This window comes from Oryzias latipes, chromosome 7 (assembly GCF_053564925.1).
Source record: "Oryzias latipes strain Hd-rR chromosome 7, Olatipes_Hd-rR_3.1".
In the NCBI taxonomy this organism is placed as follows: Eukaryota; Metazoa; Chordata; class Actinopteri; order Beloniformes; family Adrianichthyidae; genus Oryzias; species Oryzias latipes.
The window spans coordinates 34,436,649-34,452,405 of record NC_136243.1 but is presented as its reverse complement, the minus strand read 5'-3'; the positions used below and the strand labels follow the sequence as shown (position 1 = coordinate 34,452,405).

The window sequence follows — 15,757 nt, the reverse complement described above, 5'->3', positions numbered from 1 at the left end:
CGGCTTCCACGTCCGCTCTCATTTGTCATTTTGAAATCAAATTTTCCCACAACAAACGGATCCAGCAGCTGCTGCTGACACCGATACGCGATTTAGATGTTTTCTATAGAAGGTTTTTGTGTGTCTGTCTGCACATGAGGCTTTATTTTCTTTAACACGAAGCCTCCAGAGCGTTGCATAACATGTCTTTTGTCTTCTCAAAAGATGCCTGACATTTCTCTCGCCATCTGACTCACAGAATCTAATTTAGGAATGGGTTTGACACACCTGCCTCCTCCGTTCGACTATTTTGAGAAAAGATTTGCCTAATAACATTCCTGTGGTTCTTTATTCTGTTTTTAAACTTTTAGATATTATAAGGCAAGAGGTCTGGATCACCAGTCCATCACACACACACACACACACACACACACACACACACAGAAAATGCAGACGTAAACCAGAGACATTCATGTGGGACAACAAAAAAACACATCAGTTACTACAGTTTGCAATATTTATTTTTTATGTCTTGAAAATGTTCATACCCCATTTAAATGTGCATGAAAGCTAACAGGTGAGTGGACAGATGGTTGACGGGGAGAGGGGCGGGGTTGCTACGGGTCAACAGAACAGTCCTGCCCCGACTCAGAGGTGAATTTCTAATGAACTCCTGCCTTTCTGCAGGAACTATGTTCCAGAAAACACTTGTTTTCATTTTTGCAACGATTCAGTTCAATGGTTTTAAACCAAAAGTTGTATCAAGTCTAGTTGTATTGGGGGAAGACTGCTGCTACCTGCACAGTATGTGCTGCACTTGTTTTGTCAATGAGGCTGCCTTTGCATTTCCCTGACTGTAGTTGTAGCAGCTAACCGCCTCTATTTATACCCCTCCCTCCCTCCCTCCCTCCCTCTTGTGTCTATTTGAAACATCCCAGAGAAAATGTGTCACATTGCTCTCACCTGGAGGTGGTGGTTGGTGCAAACATTCACACACACAAAGAGCTGTGAGGCTCCTGAACGAGGAGGCCGTGTCTGTGTGGGGTCTGAGTGTGTGAAAGGGGTGTGAAGGATGCGAGTGGCTTTGGCGGCATGTGATCTGGTGGAATCCACCTGCTGCAAAACAGGATTTGATGACCATAAGAAACCTCATTTGTGATGCTGAATAGGTAGGAAAAAAAGGGTCAATCGAGGATTTGTGTGTTAAATTCATTTATAATGGGTTGTTATCCGTGACCACAAATATTTTTGTTCATCATTTTACTGTAATTTGTATTTTTTCTTTTTATCTTCATTTAGTTTTTTCCTAAGTTTGTCTTTTCTTTTTTTTTTACTTTCTCAGACACAAGAGAGGAAGATTGTCACCCCTGAGTCATCACTTGTGTCGCCACCAGGTAAAATAACAAAAACAAGATGGCAGCTTTTGCTCTCGTTGCAGTTTCACAATTCTTTAAGTTCTGCTTGTTTTTGCTGACTCATCAAAAAGACAGCACAGAAGATCTGGAAAAGTTTCCAGTCACAAAACATACATGTATATATATACATCCTATTTCCCAAAGATGCGAGTCCAGCCCCGGTGAAGGTCTTCAAGATGTGCTGGAGAAGACTTTCAGTTTTTTCTTTCTTGAACTACATTTCATGCAAAGAGAAGAAAATGCAAAACTGAAAATAAGCTAGGCTTTCATTCTGGTGTTTTCACAGAAACTGAGATAAACTCAAACCAATGTCCGTTCGGCCGTCCAACTTGTTGTGGTTGGATGAATGTTGGGCAGGAACGCAGCTGGACAAACCGTTTCAAAATAAAGCGCAGCAGTCTGATCGCAGCCTCCTCAGCACAGCTGTTGGTCTGTCAGCTGTTTGTGTCGTCACGGCGAACATTGTGGCGCCTGCTGTAGCTCAGAACGCCGCCTTTTTGTGGTCAATTTTAGGTTTGTGTGTCTGCAAATGCTGATGGTCACAACTCGATTCCGGTGAAAAGGCTGACAGGTGTGTGACGGCCACCTAGATTAGATGTTGTTTGGTTTTTGTGGCCGGTTTACTTATTTAAAAACGGTGAGACTTGATGAGAGGGCAGACACTTTCCCGCCTTCGGCCACTGATCTATCTTTGTTGTACCTCGGAAACTCCCACAATGCAGCTGTTTCATTTTCACAGGATGGAAAACGGTTGCTCATAGGCACGTGTCAACATCAGTTTTCTTGTTTACAAAGGGAATTGCAGCTTTTTTTGGTTTGCATCGTTTTACCAAATGTATGAAGCATTTTCAGCATTACGGCAATGACTGTAGAATTTGAATTCTAGAATTATTTGAGCTTCTTTATTCTCATTCCGATAATATTCGTGGTACCACCGAGGCTTGTGGGAAACGACGTGGAACAGAAAAACGATCCAGAGTCTCATTTTGAACAATCGAAGCACCAAAGTTGTTCACATCCAGCCCTCATCCTGAGCTCTCCAGAAGGAACCACAGTTTTACAGGAATCCACTTCCTGCTTCCTCGATTGACTGGAATAACACTGACAAGCAAACAAACAATAGATCAGCCATTCCTGCATGTGCGCATGGAGGGAATTGAGACCTTAATCAGAAACGTAGCCGTCCAAGGCTAAATAATTGTAAACTTTTATTTTTATTTTTTTAATGTTTAATCCTAAAGGTGCAGAACGGGTCTTCTCTCACCCTTTTAACTTCTGAAAACACAAAATTTCAAAATAAATTAGATATAGGTATTGATCCCAGGTCTCAAACTTCAGGCTTTAAGGGCTGGTGTTCCTAAATCTTAGGAACAGTGGAGCTTATAAGAGGAGAAATCTACTCAAAGAACGTTTAGGAAAACCATCCAGTCAGCTCAGAGGTCTAATGGTAGAGTGTCTGCTCCAGGACGGGGGCTCAAATCCACACCAAAGACTCAAAAAATGGGATCCAAAGCCTGAAAAGTTTGACACTTGGTAGTAAGACATTGGATTGGGGGGGTTTAATCCACCAAATGGTTCCTGAATGAGGCTGTTCTGCAGCTTACTGCCCCCCCAGGGGAAGGATCTAATCTGAAGAACAATTTTCACACATTTAATGAGACTTTAAAGACAAAAAAAGGGTGATTTTTGACATGCTCTTGTGGCATTTTTCTGATGACGGAGGACAAATATGAAGTAAATAAAGTTTAGTTTTTCATTCAAATCATTGTGACTTAGGAGGAGATGAAAAGACTCGGTTTAAAAAAAAAATAAAATTGTTTTTGTGACATAGAAAATATGCTGTGTGGGCCACAAGCTCCCTGCTCCGCCCCATTCTGATGCAGACAAAGAGATCCGTGATGATCTGAGTGTGAACTCAACTTTAACTTTAAAAACAAACAGTGAATTTGTCCAATTATTTTTGAATCGGAAGTGACTTGGTTTTACTTTTTCAATAATGAGATTATTCCAAAGTTGGACGAATGTCATCCCAAAGACCGGAGTTCTGTGGCTTTATTTTGATCAAATCTATACAATATTCTCAAAAGCACAAGACAATAAAAAGTCTGTTTTTCTTTTCTTGCATCAAATCAATGAGAAATGTAGACTAAGCAGTTTCTCTTTAGAGACATCACTCATCATCTGGATGTTTTAGGTTCCTCACGTAACGCTTTCACCTAGTGTGACCACACAGGTAAACACACACACACACACAGACACGTGCACAGACGTGCACACAGACCCCATTCTGGCCAGCTGCTGTGGGAAGACGAGGTATTGAATGGGAGTGACAGCTGTGGATTCCTCAGGATGAGGGAGGAAAATGAAAAGATGAGACGAGTCGCAGAGGGGATGAGTGTGCCAGAAGAGAAGAGCAACTGGTTGTGGGAAAGAGAGAGAGAGAGGAAAAAAAAGGAAGAGACAGGCAGGAATGAAAGGATGTGGAGTTGGTACAAGACTGAGCCTGAAAATGTTCTGATGTTTCAGGAAAACTCTGGCATGAGAGGAGGGAAAAACATTTCACAGCCTGGATCAGCGCAGAGCGAAAAACAGGGTTTAGCATTTCCTGGTAGTTGTGGCATTTTCTGTTGGGTGGGGTGGGGGGGCTGTGAGAGCTGGAGGGCTCAGGGTGAGAAACATGTGATCCTAACGGCTGTTTTTAGACTATTCATAGAGATCCTGTGTTACGCAAGCCTCATTTGGCAACATTTTATTTTTCCAATAAACCATCAGGATTGCAGTTTTTTTGAGACCTGTAAATGTAAACAAATGTGGAGAAACCTGCTTATTTTATGAGTAATTCTGAAACTTAACGTCCTTCTCTCAGGAGAAAACCTCACATTTTGTTTTAAGCTGACAGAAAAAGCAACGTAAAAAAACCCATAAATTTTAATCCATGAGTTAAAACCTGTTCATTCAGATTATGAGCCACTTTGCAGGACTCCTCTCTGAAATAATCAGTACTTGGAAGTCTTATTTTTATGACGTTATTAAAAAGAAATGACTAATTTTCCATTTTTAAATAATTTGTATGACGTGGCTTTAAAAAGACTTTCGTATTTTGGGGAAATGTTTTAATAGCAGTTGGTTTAAAAAAAAAAAAAAGTAAAACGCCTGAATTAGACTTTTAGAAGTGCTGTTATGGAGACCATTTAGGCATTTAGAATAAATTAAAAGCAGACCTAACTAGTTTGTCAATAGTTTACTGAGTAGTTTTCCACGTTCCTGTCAGAGTTGTGTCTTTGGTGTGCAGTTGTTGCCTTCAGGCCACCGTCGTTCAATAATCAGAGTGGTTCATTAACGCCGGAGCCCTCTGCTTTCTAACAACACCTACAGTCCCAGAGCCGAGGAATTTCTGACGATGGCGTTGACTCACTGCGACGGCGATCGGAGATTTAACTGCCTCGACGGCGCAGCGGCAGCAACGTCACAACAACGGCCGCCAGAGAGCGGGGAAGGAAATGGGAGTCTAAACTGAGCTTTAAAACAGGAAGCCAGCCCGGGTCTCTCATTGTTGTGCTTTTATAAAATCAACTTCCTGCCGACCGGACTGCCCCCCCGTTACCGTGGTTACCTCCACTGGGGATGAGGATGGACCTTAGAGATGCCACAGATGAAAACCTTTAAAGTGTCCTTGTGGTGGGGCGGGGCTTGTGTGGCCATAAAAAGTTTTTAACGTTGGAAAAACCTTCATCGAAACAACTTTGCTCCAGGAGACGTGGGACCGCGGTGCGAACAGAGTCGTAAAATCGACAGTTTGGTGTCGGACTTAGACGATTATCGAGGGCAGACTAGAAAGAGGGAGAGAGGAGGGCGAGAAAGAGAAGGAGTTAAAAGAAAAGAGGATGTGGCCGGCTGTAAAAGATGACTGGAGGGGAGTGGAGTTCTCCGTCTAATTATAGATCCTGCTGTGAGCTGAGTGAGGCAGAAGTGCTACAGGGGTTTTCACACAGCCGGATATTTACATGACAAACACGGGTATGTGCCTTTGACTTTATCTGTCCCTTTCTGCTCCTGTGTGTTCCTATCGGAAGAAATGGAGGTGAAACGTGCTGCATCACACAAACACACACACACACACACACACACACACACTGGTTTCTGTGCACCAGCTGTGTGTTTGTGCGTCCGTCCGTGTGTGTGTGTCACAGACTTGGAACTACGGGAAACTACTTTTGCATTCGGTTATGTTGTTTGCCGCTGCTGCTCTTTGTGTGTTTGGGAGATGTGAAGTCGGTGTGTGACAACTCTCTCCCTGGATGTTTATGGAAAGTTGGACTTTCGGAAACTGGACTCATTGCACGTTAAACATCAACCTTCTTCTGTCGCTGTGACCCACCAAAAACAAAAAACCTCCAAACGAGTGTGTCGGGCACATTTAGGATTACTGCTAACTTCATGTTTGTCTTGTGGAGTCGCCTAAAATGTGTAAAATCCTCCTATACATTGAAGTAGATTACAATATTAAATTCCAAAATAAGGAGAACTTCTTTACTCATCCCTCTGTGGATCAATGCTGCTCCGTTTCTTTGGTTTGAAACGTGCAGACTTTGTTTGCATCAGTTGCACAAAAGAAGGTTTTGCACTTTCAGCATAAAGTTCAGATTTTTGTTGGCTAAATAAGGAAGTGAAAAATGGGAAGAATTTGAAATTATCAGAAAGTGCTATTTAGTGTTTTGATCTAAATTTTGTCTGTTTCACATCAGCTGTGTGTTGTGTTTTGTTTCTTATTACCACTTTAGCAGACGGTTTCTTCACGGCAAGGTGTTTCCTTGTGATCTTATCCCTTTGATCATCTGTGGGTTTGCCACTTCCACCGGCTTATGAAGGTTCAGTCTCTGCATTTGAAGGTTTCTTTGGAAAGGACCTCCAACGACATGTCGCAATCCGGCCCTCGCCCACGCTCCCATCAGACAATGACTTGCAGCCGTAGTAGGATTGGCACTGGGAAATAAATCACACAGATTATATTAGATGAGCTCACAGACACACATTTGTCAGATCCACATGCACGCTCGTGCAAGAATGCCTTTGCGGGGCGGAAAACATGAGCTGGACTCTCTGCTGTGTCAAAGATCTGCTGCTCTGACATTTTTTAATGTGGATTTAAGGTCTTTTCACAACTTAACCCATAAGAAACCACGTTTCCTAAAAGGGAAAATAAAGTGGGATAAACCACAGACCCAGCGGTCCACAGTTGTTTTTCTGATGTCCCAGTGGGTTCTTATGGGTTAACCGGTGAACTAATGACACCTTTTTCTGGTCAAAATAGCAGCGTCTTAAAGCTGCGACGTGAATACAAACGAGTCGTAACTATATTTGGAAATGTGAGAAGACACAAAGCGCCGGCGTCTGCTATGTGGATTGTTGACTTGTGGCGAGGGTGTCAAACCAGCAGCACTATCCGGGCTGTCATTTCTTTGTCAGCAGGCTCTCGTGCAATGCTGAACATCTTGCTTTTCTTGTCTTTTCACCTCTTTTTTTAAAATGGTTTTTGAGCTAGAATTCTCTCACTTTTTCAAACATCAGCCTTTTGATCGACTTCAGCGATGAACAGACTTTGGCATATCCTCGTCTTACCTGTCAGACCAGTCCTGATTAAGCTCTACCCAAGATTGAAATAAAACAAAAGAGCAGGGAGGCATTGGCGGGGGGGGGATTACCCTGGTTTCCTAGATGTGGGAGTGCCTCTTATCCCACTTTTAACCACACACGCACACACACACACACACACACACGCACACACACACACACACGGGCTAACAGCAGCCTAAAAATCAGCATATTCTCAACGTTCTGTGCAACCAAGCAGGCTGTATCATTCTGAGCCTGTGCCAATTTGCATAATGACACACCGCCACTCCTTTGTGCTCACAATAACACACTCCCACACTGGCACACAAGTATATTAGTTTGTCTTTTTGGCTTTGTCGGGAGGAACCCACTGTTTGACGCATTTTGACCAGAGTGAAAGATGCATTTTAGAGTCAAATCTGCTTTTAATCCCACCTGATCCAGCAGTCTTCAGACACACTGAGAGGCTTTTGTGTGCAGGGCATAACCTGAGCTTTAAGCATGTCTTCACCTCAGTCAAAAAAAAGCCCAAACTCTGTTTATTTAGCTGATAAAACGTTTCAAACCAGTTATTAATGTTTCAGGTTTTCTTACAGACAATGACTTTCTGCAGCGGAGGGAAGAGCACTTGAATTTCACTTTTGGTGCTGATGAAGTTTTAAATGTTCTGCTTCCTAAAAGCTGCTGGACTTTGCTGAAAGTTGCCTTTCAGGAGACAAGCGTATCACGTTACCCGGAGCTCCCAAACAGACCCGTTGCCTAAATATACACGTCTTCATCACATGGTTGTGCATGCCTTGTATGTTTTTCCAGCACATGCCATCCCGACGTTGTTTGCTCAGGAAAAAAATGGTTATTTAAATTAAATCAACTCGAAATCTCAACCGCAAGGTCAAGATTAGCTATTTTGCTGGAGCGACAACATTGTTGGGTTGTAATGAACTGTAACATAATATCTTTCTTTAGGGATCTGTTAACGTCAGAGGATCGACTTACTCAGAGGAGTCCAGCGGAGAAACACTCTGGACGGCCTCAGCTCGCCCGCTGAAGGTCAAAGAACAAACCACAACACAAATTCAACATGGCAACTCGCCTTTTCTACACATTTTTTGAAATCGTATATACGCTTGCGGAGGCATCATTAATCAAAGACGTTGACAATTTAAGGAGCCCGGTTTGAAATCGGCCTAATGCCCCCTAAAACCTAAACATTAGATGTAATAAAAGAAAAGTTTAGATAAACTTCTTAGTAAAAAAGATAAAAAAGCTCATTTGTTCCCCGGTATGATGGTCTATCTGCACACTACAGATGATGAACTAGAAGAGTCTCGGCTATGGCTGCTTGGTGGTGATGCCTCACAGCAAGCGGGTTTCTGGTTCAAGTCAAAGTCGGCTTTATTGTCAAATGATGATATACAGCACTGATTACATTTCTTCTTTCTCAACCCCCAGTGCAAGCACCCTAAAAAAATAACAATAATAATAACAACAGTAATCTAAATATGTCAGTGCAAAAGGGACAATGAGATGGTTTGAAGTGACTACAGTGCTAAGTAACAGTAATGGCAGCAGGCTGAAGTGTCTCTGGGATGGGTGTGAGGGGTCACCTGCGATCCTGATGGCTTTGCGGGTGAGGCGAGACGGATAAATGTCTGAGAGGGCCGGTGAGAGGGACACGATGGTCTTCTCAGGTGCTGTCACAATCTCCTGCTGAGACTTCCGGCAGGACGCGGTGCAGGCTCCGTACCACGCGGTGATGCAGCTGGTCAGGATGCTCTCGACTGTAGAAGGTCTGCATGATGGGGGGAGGAGCTCTGGCCCTCCAGCCCTCTAGTTTGTGCAGGAAGTCGAGACATTGTTGGGCTTTCTTGGCCAGCGACTGTTGTGTCGTCAGCAAACTTGATGAAGAGGTTGAAGCTTGATGTTGGTTTAAATTCCTGTCTGAGTTTGCATGTTTTCCTGTGAACATGTGCTTTTCTTGGGGTTCTCCAGTTGCGTTCCACAGCCAAAAAACACGCTTCTCTGTTATTGTTGGTAATTTTAAGCCATCGATGAGGACTGAGCCTTCGCCCTATGACGGCAGGGATGTCTCCTGTGACCCCCATAACCCTAATCAGTTGGGATGTAGGAAAAAATGATTGTGTGTAATGTTTGGATACAGTGGTCCCTCCTATATCCCACTGGTTATGGTCTATAACTAATAGGTGAAATCCATTATACATGTTTTAAGGCTGTAAAACCCCTCACTACTCTCTTGATCCAGTTTTTTCAGACAGACATGAACATTTTCAGAGTTTTCTCTGTCAAAGTTAAAATCTTCATAGTAAAATAAATCCAGTTTTATAGAATAAAACCAAAGATCTGAGAGTTATGTAGATCTGGCAAACTGAATGCATTATGTTAAACATCTGTTTTATCTGAAAAAGGCACATTATTGGAGACTGTTCATTATTTCTTTGGTGGATTAATCCAGCAGCCATTTGTTACCTCATAAAGTATATATTAATCAGTGTTGGAAATATAAATGACTTTATTTTTCAGATCATACATAAGAATCTTACTGGTTACAGCACATTCAAGCTTCGATTTGTTTTGTTCTTTTCTTTGTTGTGGAGACCAGACGGCGTTGAAAAAGTAAAAGATAATGCCCGACGAGGTGTCAATGTCAGAAGGTAAATGAATGACGCTGATGTGTGAATGGACACCTCAAAGAGCATTATCCCGCTCATATCATAGTCACAGTCAAATATTTGTCCTTTTAATATTTTTTCACTTTTTCACAAAAATCGATCATTTGATCGTACTGACCTCGCTCTGCCGCAGCTGGTGTGTAAAGAAAAGAAATATGCCAACATGCTAAACGTCAATCCAAAGCATTTTTTTATTGAACATTTTCAAAAATATAGCATTTAAAACAACGTGATACTAGAATAAAATACAGTTGAAGGAAGTCGACATTGTTTTAAACTTTTTAAATTTTTAACTATTGAGAGAAAAAAAAAACATTTTTTAAACAAACTGGTGATGAAGAATAACCCAATAAAACATTCAGAGAAGAAAAACAAAAAATAAAAAATAGAGTTATGTAACTTATGTTACTAATCCAAAAGATTTCCAGATGTAGCCATTTCAGAGGGAAACCTCTCCTCCTACTGATGGTTTTTGTTCAGATGATGAAACAAAGAAACAAAGTTCACTTGTAGTTTTTTTTTTAGAACTCTTTGACTGAAGAAATATCCACCATTAACTCTGATCAATACATGTGGATTAGCAAAAAAAGACATTTCTTTCATTAATTGATAATACAATTATTCATAAACATGTTTTTTAGGTGTCAATCACCACTTTTTAATGGAGTCCCTGCAGCCAATCAGAGTCGAGTATTGTTGCTGGACTCCTAATAATAAGCAGCTGCTTCGGGGATGTCCATATTTTCCACATTCTGTATTGTGAGGGGATTTGTTTGCTTTTGACACATTGTGGAAAAATAAAATAAACTAAACTAAAAAACAAAACTATTCACCCCGACCGTGATATCAATATTTGATAATTTAGCAATGAAAAGCAATTGGGATTTGTTTGGATCAGAGCAACTGTTGCAGCACCAAAACTTTTGAAAGTTAAATAAAATGCTTTTTATACACACATGTGAAAAGCGTGTTGGTGTTTTTAAAGTGTTTCAAAGTGGAGGTCTTTTTAAAAATGCATGATATATTGGGTCTGTATTGTATTGTGACATTTTATTCGCTGCACTCTTGCTGAAACAGTCCTACTAATCAGGACGAAATGAGAATGAATGAATAGGAGATGATAGAATCCTGCAGTTATTGAATGAATCTTGTTTCATAACGGAGGAACTGAATAAATAATATTCACACGTCTTGTCTTTAGGCTCCACCCCCTTCCTTTTGCATCATTTGCTCAATTTAAATGCAGTTTTGTGGAACGACATTAACAAAAAGTGTCTGATACGGACATATTTTCTTTTAGGAGTTAGTCTGCCGAAACCGAGCTGCCAAAGCACCAAACTGCTGGTCTTTTTTTCTCTTTTTTTCTTTTTTTGACATTTGATTTATGCTTGAAGATGATGCGTGTGCAGAAAAGCTGAATGCTCTGAAATCATGTCTGAAGCATGGTCAGCTTGTTTTATTGTACAGTGTGAACTTTGGAATATTTTTCTCTGAGAATATTTGGATACTTGTGATTAAAGGCAGCGCATTTACTGCTGCAGCCTCAGTCAACTCTGAACTTTGGGTTGTACTGGAAATAATATCGTATGTCAGTGTGCAAACGACAATAAATGCCATCTATCCATCCATCTATCTATCTATCTTTTTAAATCTGTGACGTTTTCCTGTAGGAACCTTCCACATGTCACATTCCACTGCGTATTCTGAGCTCACCTTTCCCTGAACCGTGCAGGTTCCATCACAGACTGACTCCTCGTGGTGCAAACCCTGGTTTTCCCCCCGTGGAAACAAAACACTCTTTGTAGGTAAATGCTGGATAAGTGTGTGTTTTTGCTATTATTATTACGGAAAGGAGGAAGGCAGGAGACACTGGTGTTCCCAGCTGCGTGTTTGTGTCCACTGTGGCAGGCTTTGTTCCCTTGTATAAGCATGTTCTCCCGTTTTCCTGAGAATAATACCCTTATTATTCTTTGGTGTCATAACGGGGAATAGATGTGCATGTCATTGTGTGTTTTTCATGAACGTGTGTCCAGGCTGCCTCTGTCTCTGTGGGTCCACTGCTGCTGTTGTGCTCGTGCACCAACACACGGCTTTGTCATGTTGAGCAAAATGGCGATTTATTCTTTTTTTTTAGTGTCTCTCTTCCTGCTTGAAAGCATTGGCATCTGAGAAGCACGGAGACGTCAAATAAAGTTATTACAGGGCGTTCTGGGCGTGTGGTTGAAATGCAGTTTCCAGTGTCAGGCAGGTTGGTGCGAAAGGTATCTGCTCGAGCCTGTTTTTATCTGCAGCGGGCGTGGAACGACAACATTCGGGTCTCCTCCGATGTGTGTGTTCAGGGTTTTTTTTGTGTTCAACGGGAAACTTTCCTCGGGTTACAACGTTTCTGCAGGTTTGCACGTCCATGATGTGGAACACCGACTGCACCTCATCTAGAGGATGAGGAGTTGCAGTCTGACGGTGCGGTTGACACTTTTGAAGGAGCCAGTTTGAGTCGTTCAGAGCTTTTTCAGTACCGTTGTCCTGTCTGTCTGTCTGTCTGTCTGGAAGAATTGCACCCAGAGGTTTTTATTTTTTTACGCTCAGAGGGGTTTGCTGCATACTTTAGCTGAAAAACCTAAGCATTAGTCACATGCAGCTGAATGGGGCTTGACCCCATGAGGGTTTTTGGGTCGTCCGGGTTCGTGGAAGGTCGTAGAGAGGAGTGGCCGCATCTTTTTCTCTTACTTTCTTTTAATTGCAACTTAAACACACAGTTGAAACATACAAGAAAAAAGTATAAGGAACAGTAAAAAAAGATTTACAAAGCAAAACAAAAAAAGAAATACCTTGGCTCTACAAGTTTTTTATACCTTGTCCAAGTATAAGTCCTTATAGTGTCATTTTGTTGTTAGTCCAGTTCTCCCATCTTTCTTGACAAAGATCTTCTTGAGTTTTTTAGTCTATGTGTTTCCTCCACAATTCTTTTCCATTTCTGCTGTGTTGGCGAATCTGTCTTGTACCATTGTCTTGTGATTGTTTTCTTGCCTGTGGCGGCCCCATCTTTAAGGGGAGTGCAGGTGTGTTTTGGAGCTCCCTTAAATCTCATCGTAAAAATGGAACGTACCATTGCTGTGAGTGCGGTAAATGTGTCATGACGTATTTGTAAGGCTAATGGAAGTTACACGCACGAGTGCTGCTGTTCTACGGTGTCCTTATGCTACTCTAGTCATTAGTAAGCTGCAAGCACCGGCTCCCTACTGACCGTGCACAAATGCTACACGCAGGGGGTGTGCAGATGATATGTAAGTGCCCGTAGGGCGCACGTATACTCTGATTGTCTATTTTTCTCATTTCCAACAGTCAGGCTGCAGCAAAGGAGTGCGCACGTATCACTGGAACTGCATTAACACGCTCCTTGCACAGTCCTTGCACCCCCCCCTTTTTTTTTTACCCCAGGAGAAGGCACGTATCCACCCGCTAAGGGCAGGTGTTGCATCACTGACCCGTAAAACAGGTGTAAAGTGAAGGCACACCTGTATTTTATTCGCTGCCACATGCTGCAGGGTTGTCCACATGTTTCATGTTACTGCAGGATGCATGCGAAGGTCTCATGCGGTCACACTTTTGTCTGTTTTGAGTGTGAGTCACTGGACATTTTTTAGTACATAGACAAGAACATCTGCATGCATGAGTGGAGCAGAAACCAGCCTCGGCCTTTTCCCAAGCTGCTCCCTCCCTGGGACCCAGTTTTGGGGCTCTGCGAGGCAATCTTTCCCACTGACTCACTCATGCTATGCAAATATTCCCAACAGTATGCAAAAAGGCATGGAAATGCAGGCACCAGTCTTTCTTCCAGACAAACAGTCAGAAAGGCCTCGCCGTTTTGTCATTTTGCTATTTAGATCCCAAACCTGAGCTACTAATTTAGATTTGCTTTTTAAGAACTTAAATTCATGTTTTGAACTACAGAAAACTCACTTTTCTTTTGAGCACACACCAGTTTTAAAGCAAGAATACACAACAAATACACTTTCATGATACTTTAACCTTTTCCTCATTTGTGCCTTCTACGTGTGGTTTATATTTGTCCTTACAAAAAAGTCAAAATGAATGAACTCTCCAAAAACTACATTATAAATTGTAGCAACAATGGGGATAGCATTTAGATTATTGCTACTTTTACATTCAAATGTAGTAGTTTTCTGAACATTCAACAAAGTATTTTCACAAAAAGTTGGTTTTGTGTCGAGAATACAAAGCATTGTTCTCCTTTTCCCAGAGTCAGTCTAAGCAAACAGGGAGCAGATGTAGGAAAAATGTGTACACAAACTAATGCTCGCAAGCATATGAGCTGGTATTTTCGAAGGAAGCTTCCTTGAGCTCATTTACATCCCATCAGGCATTAAGTTGGTCAAGAATCGGATGTCTGACAGGGCGAGATGGAGACGGGTCAACAAAATCTGAAGGAACTGTTCCCCCTCTGAGAGTTTTAGGGTCATTTCTATGGATTTAAAGCTGACACGCACAAGGAGGACTCTTCAATGGAGATCCTAAAGTATGTTTGTTTTATATGTAAATTATGGCTCCTTTAAGCAGACTTTTCTTCAGTTCATCATCGCAAATTCTGTGAAATTCTTTTCCTGTTTTTAGTTTTTTGCAACAGCAGTATTGCTTTATATTTTAGTTAATTAGCTTTTCTCTTTTCCTGTTCTCTGTCCAGTTTCTGTTTAATTTCATAACTCATCTCTGCAGTTTTTATTGGTGACCTGCATCATGCAGTAACAGCTGCGTTGAAGCGCGGCTTCCTTTACGGTGATGCAAGCAGAGCTCTTCTCACCTTGGATCATTTGCAGTTTCACACCTGAGTCTTACTGTCATGCATCTGACTTATTTAAGGAAGCAGACTTTGAATAAACTTCATCACTTCTGTTTCTCAAAATGTTTTAGGCTGTTTGTGTTTATTTATATGCAGAAATTTTTTTATGGAGACCGCAAGCAAATCGGATCTCTTCTCTTTGATCGGTTTTTCAAAAACTTTAGTTTGAAGCAAAATCTGCAAAAACGTTATACTATTTTAAAGGAGAAACACACTAAGATGTTATTTTTATTAACCTTTTGTGCAGCAGACTCTTTTGTTGTTGTTGCTTTTAACTGTTTAGAAAAGCGCGAGAAAAAAATCCTACTTTTCTTTTTTTCTTGGGCAGATGTGCTATGTTGTATATTGTAAATTGTATCTTTTTCTTTCTTTTTACTTATTTATTTTATTCTAAACGTATACTTTGTTTTTATTTTTCTTCTACTGAACAGACACGAAAGAGTTAGAAACGGATTTTCGATTCATTGTATGTGATGCACATGTGAAGAATTGACAATAAAGTTGACTTTGACTTTGACAGATTCCTCTTTGCTTTGGCAGTGCTCAGACCTTTTCGGCTTTGCTTCTCATGGACCTCAGGGTGGGAGAGCGGGGGATGCGCCCTGGTTCCGACACGGCGCTTCTCACCCCGCTGCACCCACCGTTACTCCTGACGACCTTCTCGCCACAACCTCGCACCTCTTTCTCCCATCAGCAGCTGCACCAGCAAATCCGGGTAAAGGATGCAAGCATTAAAAACAAACGCATGTCTCTGAGCCTCTGACTGGTGTCTAAGCGCTGTTTTTTTCTGACTGTAGTTTAATATGGAGCAGAGGAGGCGGGAACAAGTGCGCCACGAGACGCAACAGGAGCTGCAGCAGCTGAGACACAAAGACAAAAGCCAGCAAAGTGAGTAGATTTACCACGAAGACACGCAAAGCTCCACCTCACCGACATGTTACTACAATCATGGTCAGCAGGCGCTACCTGCCTCTGCGCTCGCCGCCCCTCTCTGACCTACCCTCCCTGGTTGAGAAGTTGCTACTTGCTTCTCACTGCCCCCCTCCTGCCTCTGCCACCCCGGTCAAAGCTGCACCTGATAAATTCAATAAAAACAAACACTTTTCACTTTTCTGATGCTTTTATCTCCATAGCAACTATTTTAGTTATTGTTCGTCTGGAGCTTTTTAGTAAAAAATCTGCAAAAGTAAACCCTTGGATTT

General features: G+C 41.8%; 1 protein-coding gene across 8 annotated transcripts in view; it reads left to right on the top strand.

Moving 5' to 3' along the window:
• hdac7a (histone deacetylase 7a) overlaps positions 1-15,757 on the top strand; it is a 58,280-nt gene that overhangs the window by 21,144 nt on the left and 21,379 nt on the right. For 3 of the 8 annotated variants that reach the window (XM_078949967.1, XM_011476705.4, XM_011476704.4), the window contains 3 exons: positions 1,322-1,373; positions 15,096-15,270; positions 15,353-15,443. In XM_078949967.1, the coding sequence (XP_078806093.1) occupies positions 15,124-15,270; positions 15,353-15,443 (238 nt within the window). In that variant the 5' untranslated portion in view covers positions 1,322-1,373; positions 15,096-15,123. Of the gene's footprint in view, positions 1-1,321; positions 1,374-5,295; positions 5,412-15,075; positions 15,271-15,352; positions 15,444-15,757 lie in introns of those variants that run through there. The other 5 variants (XM_020704415.3, XM_078949968.1, XM_011476706.4 and 2 more) reach the window with 3 other exon arrangements.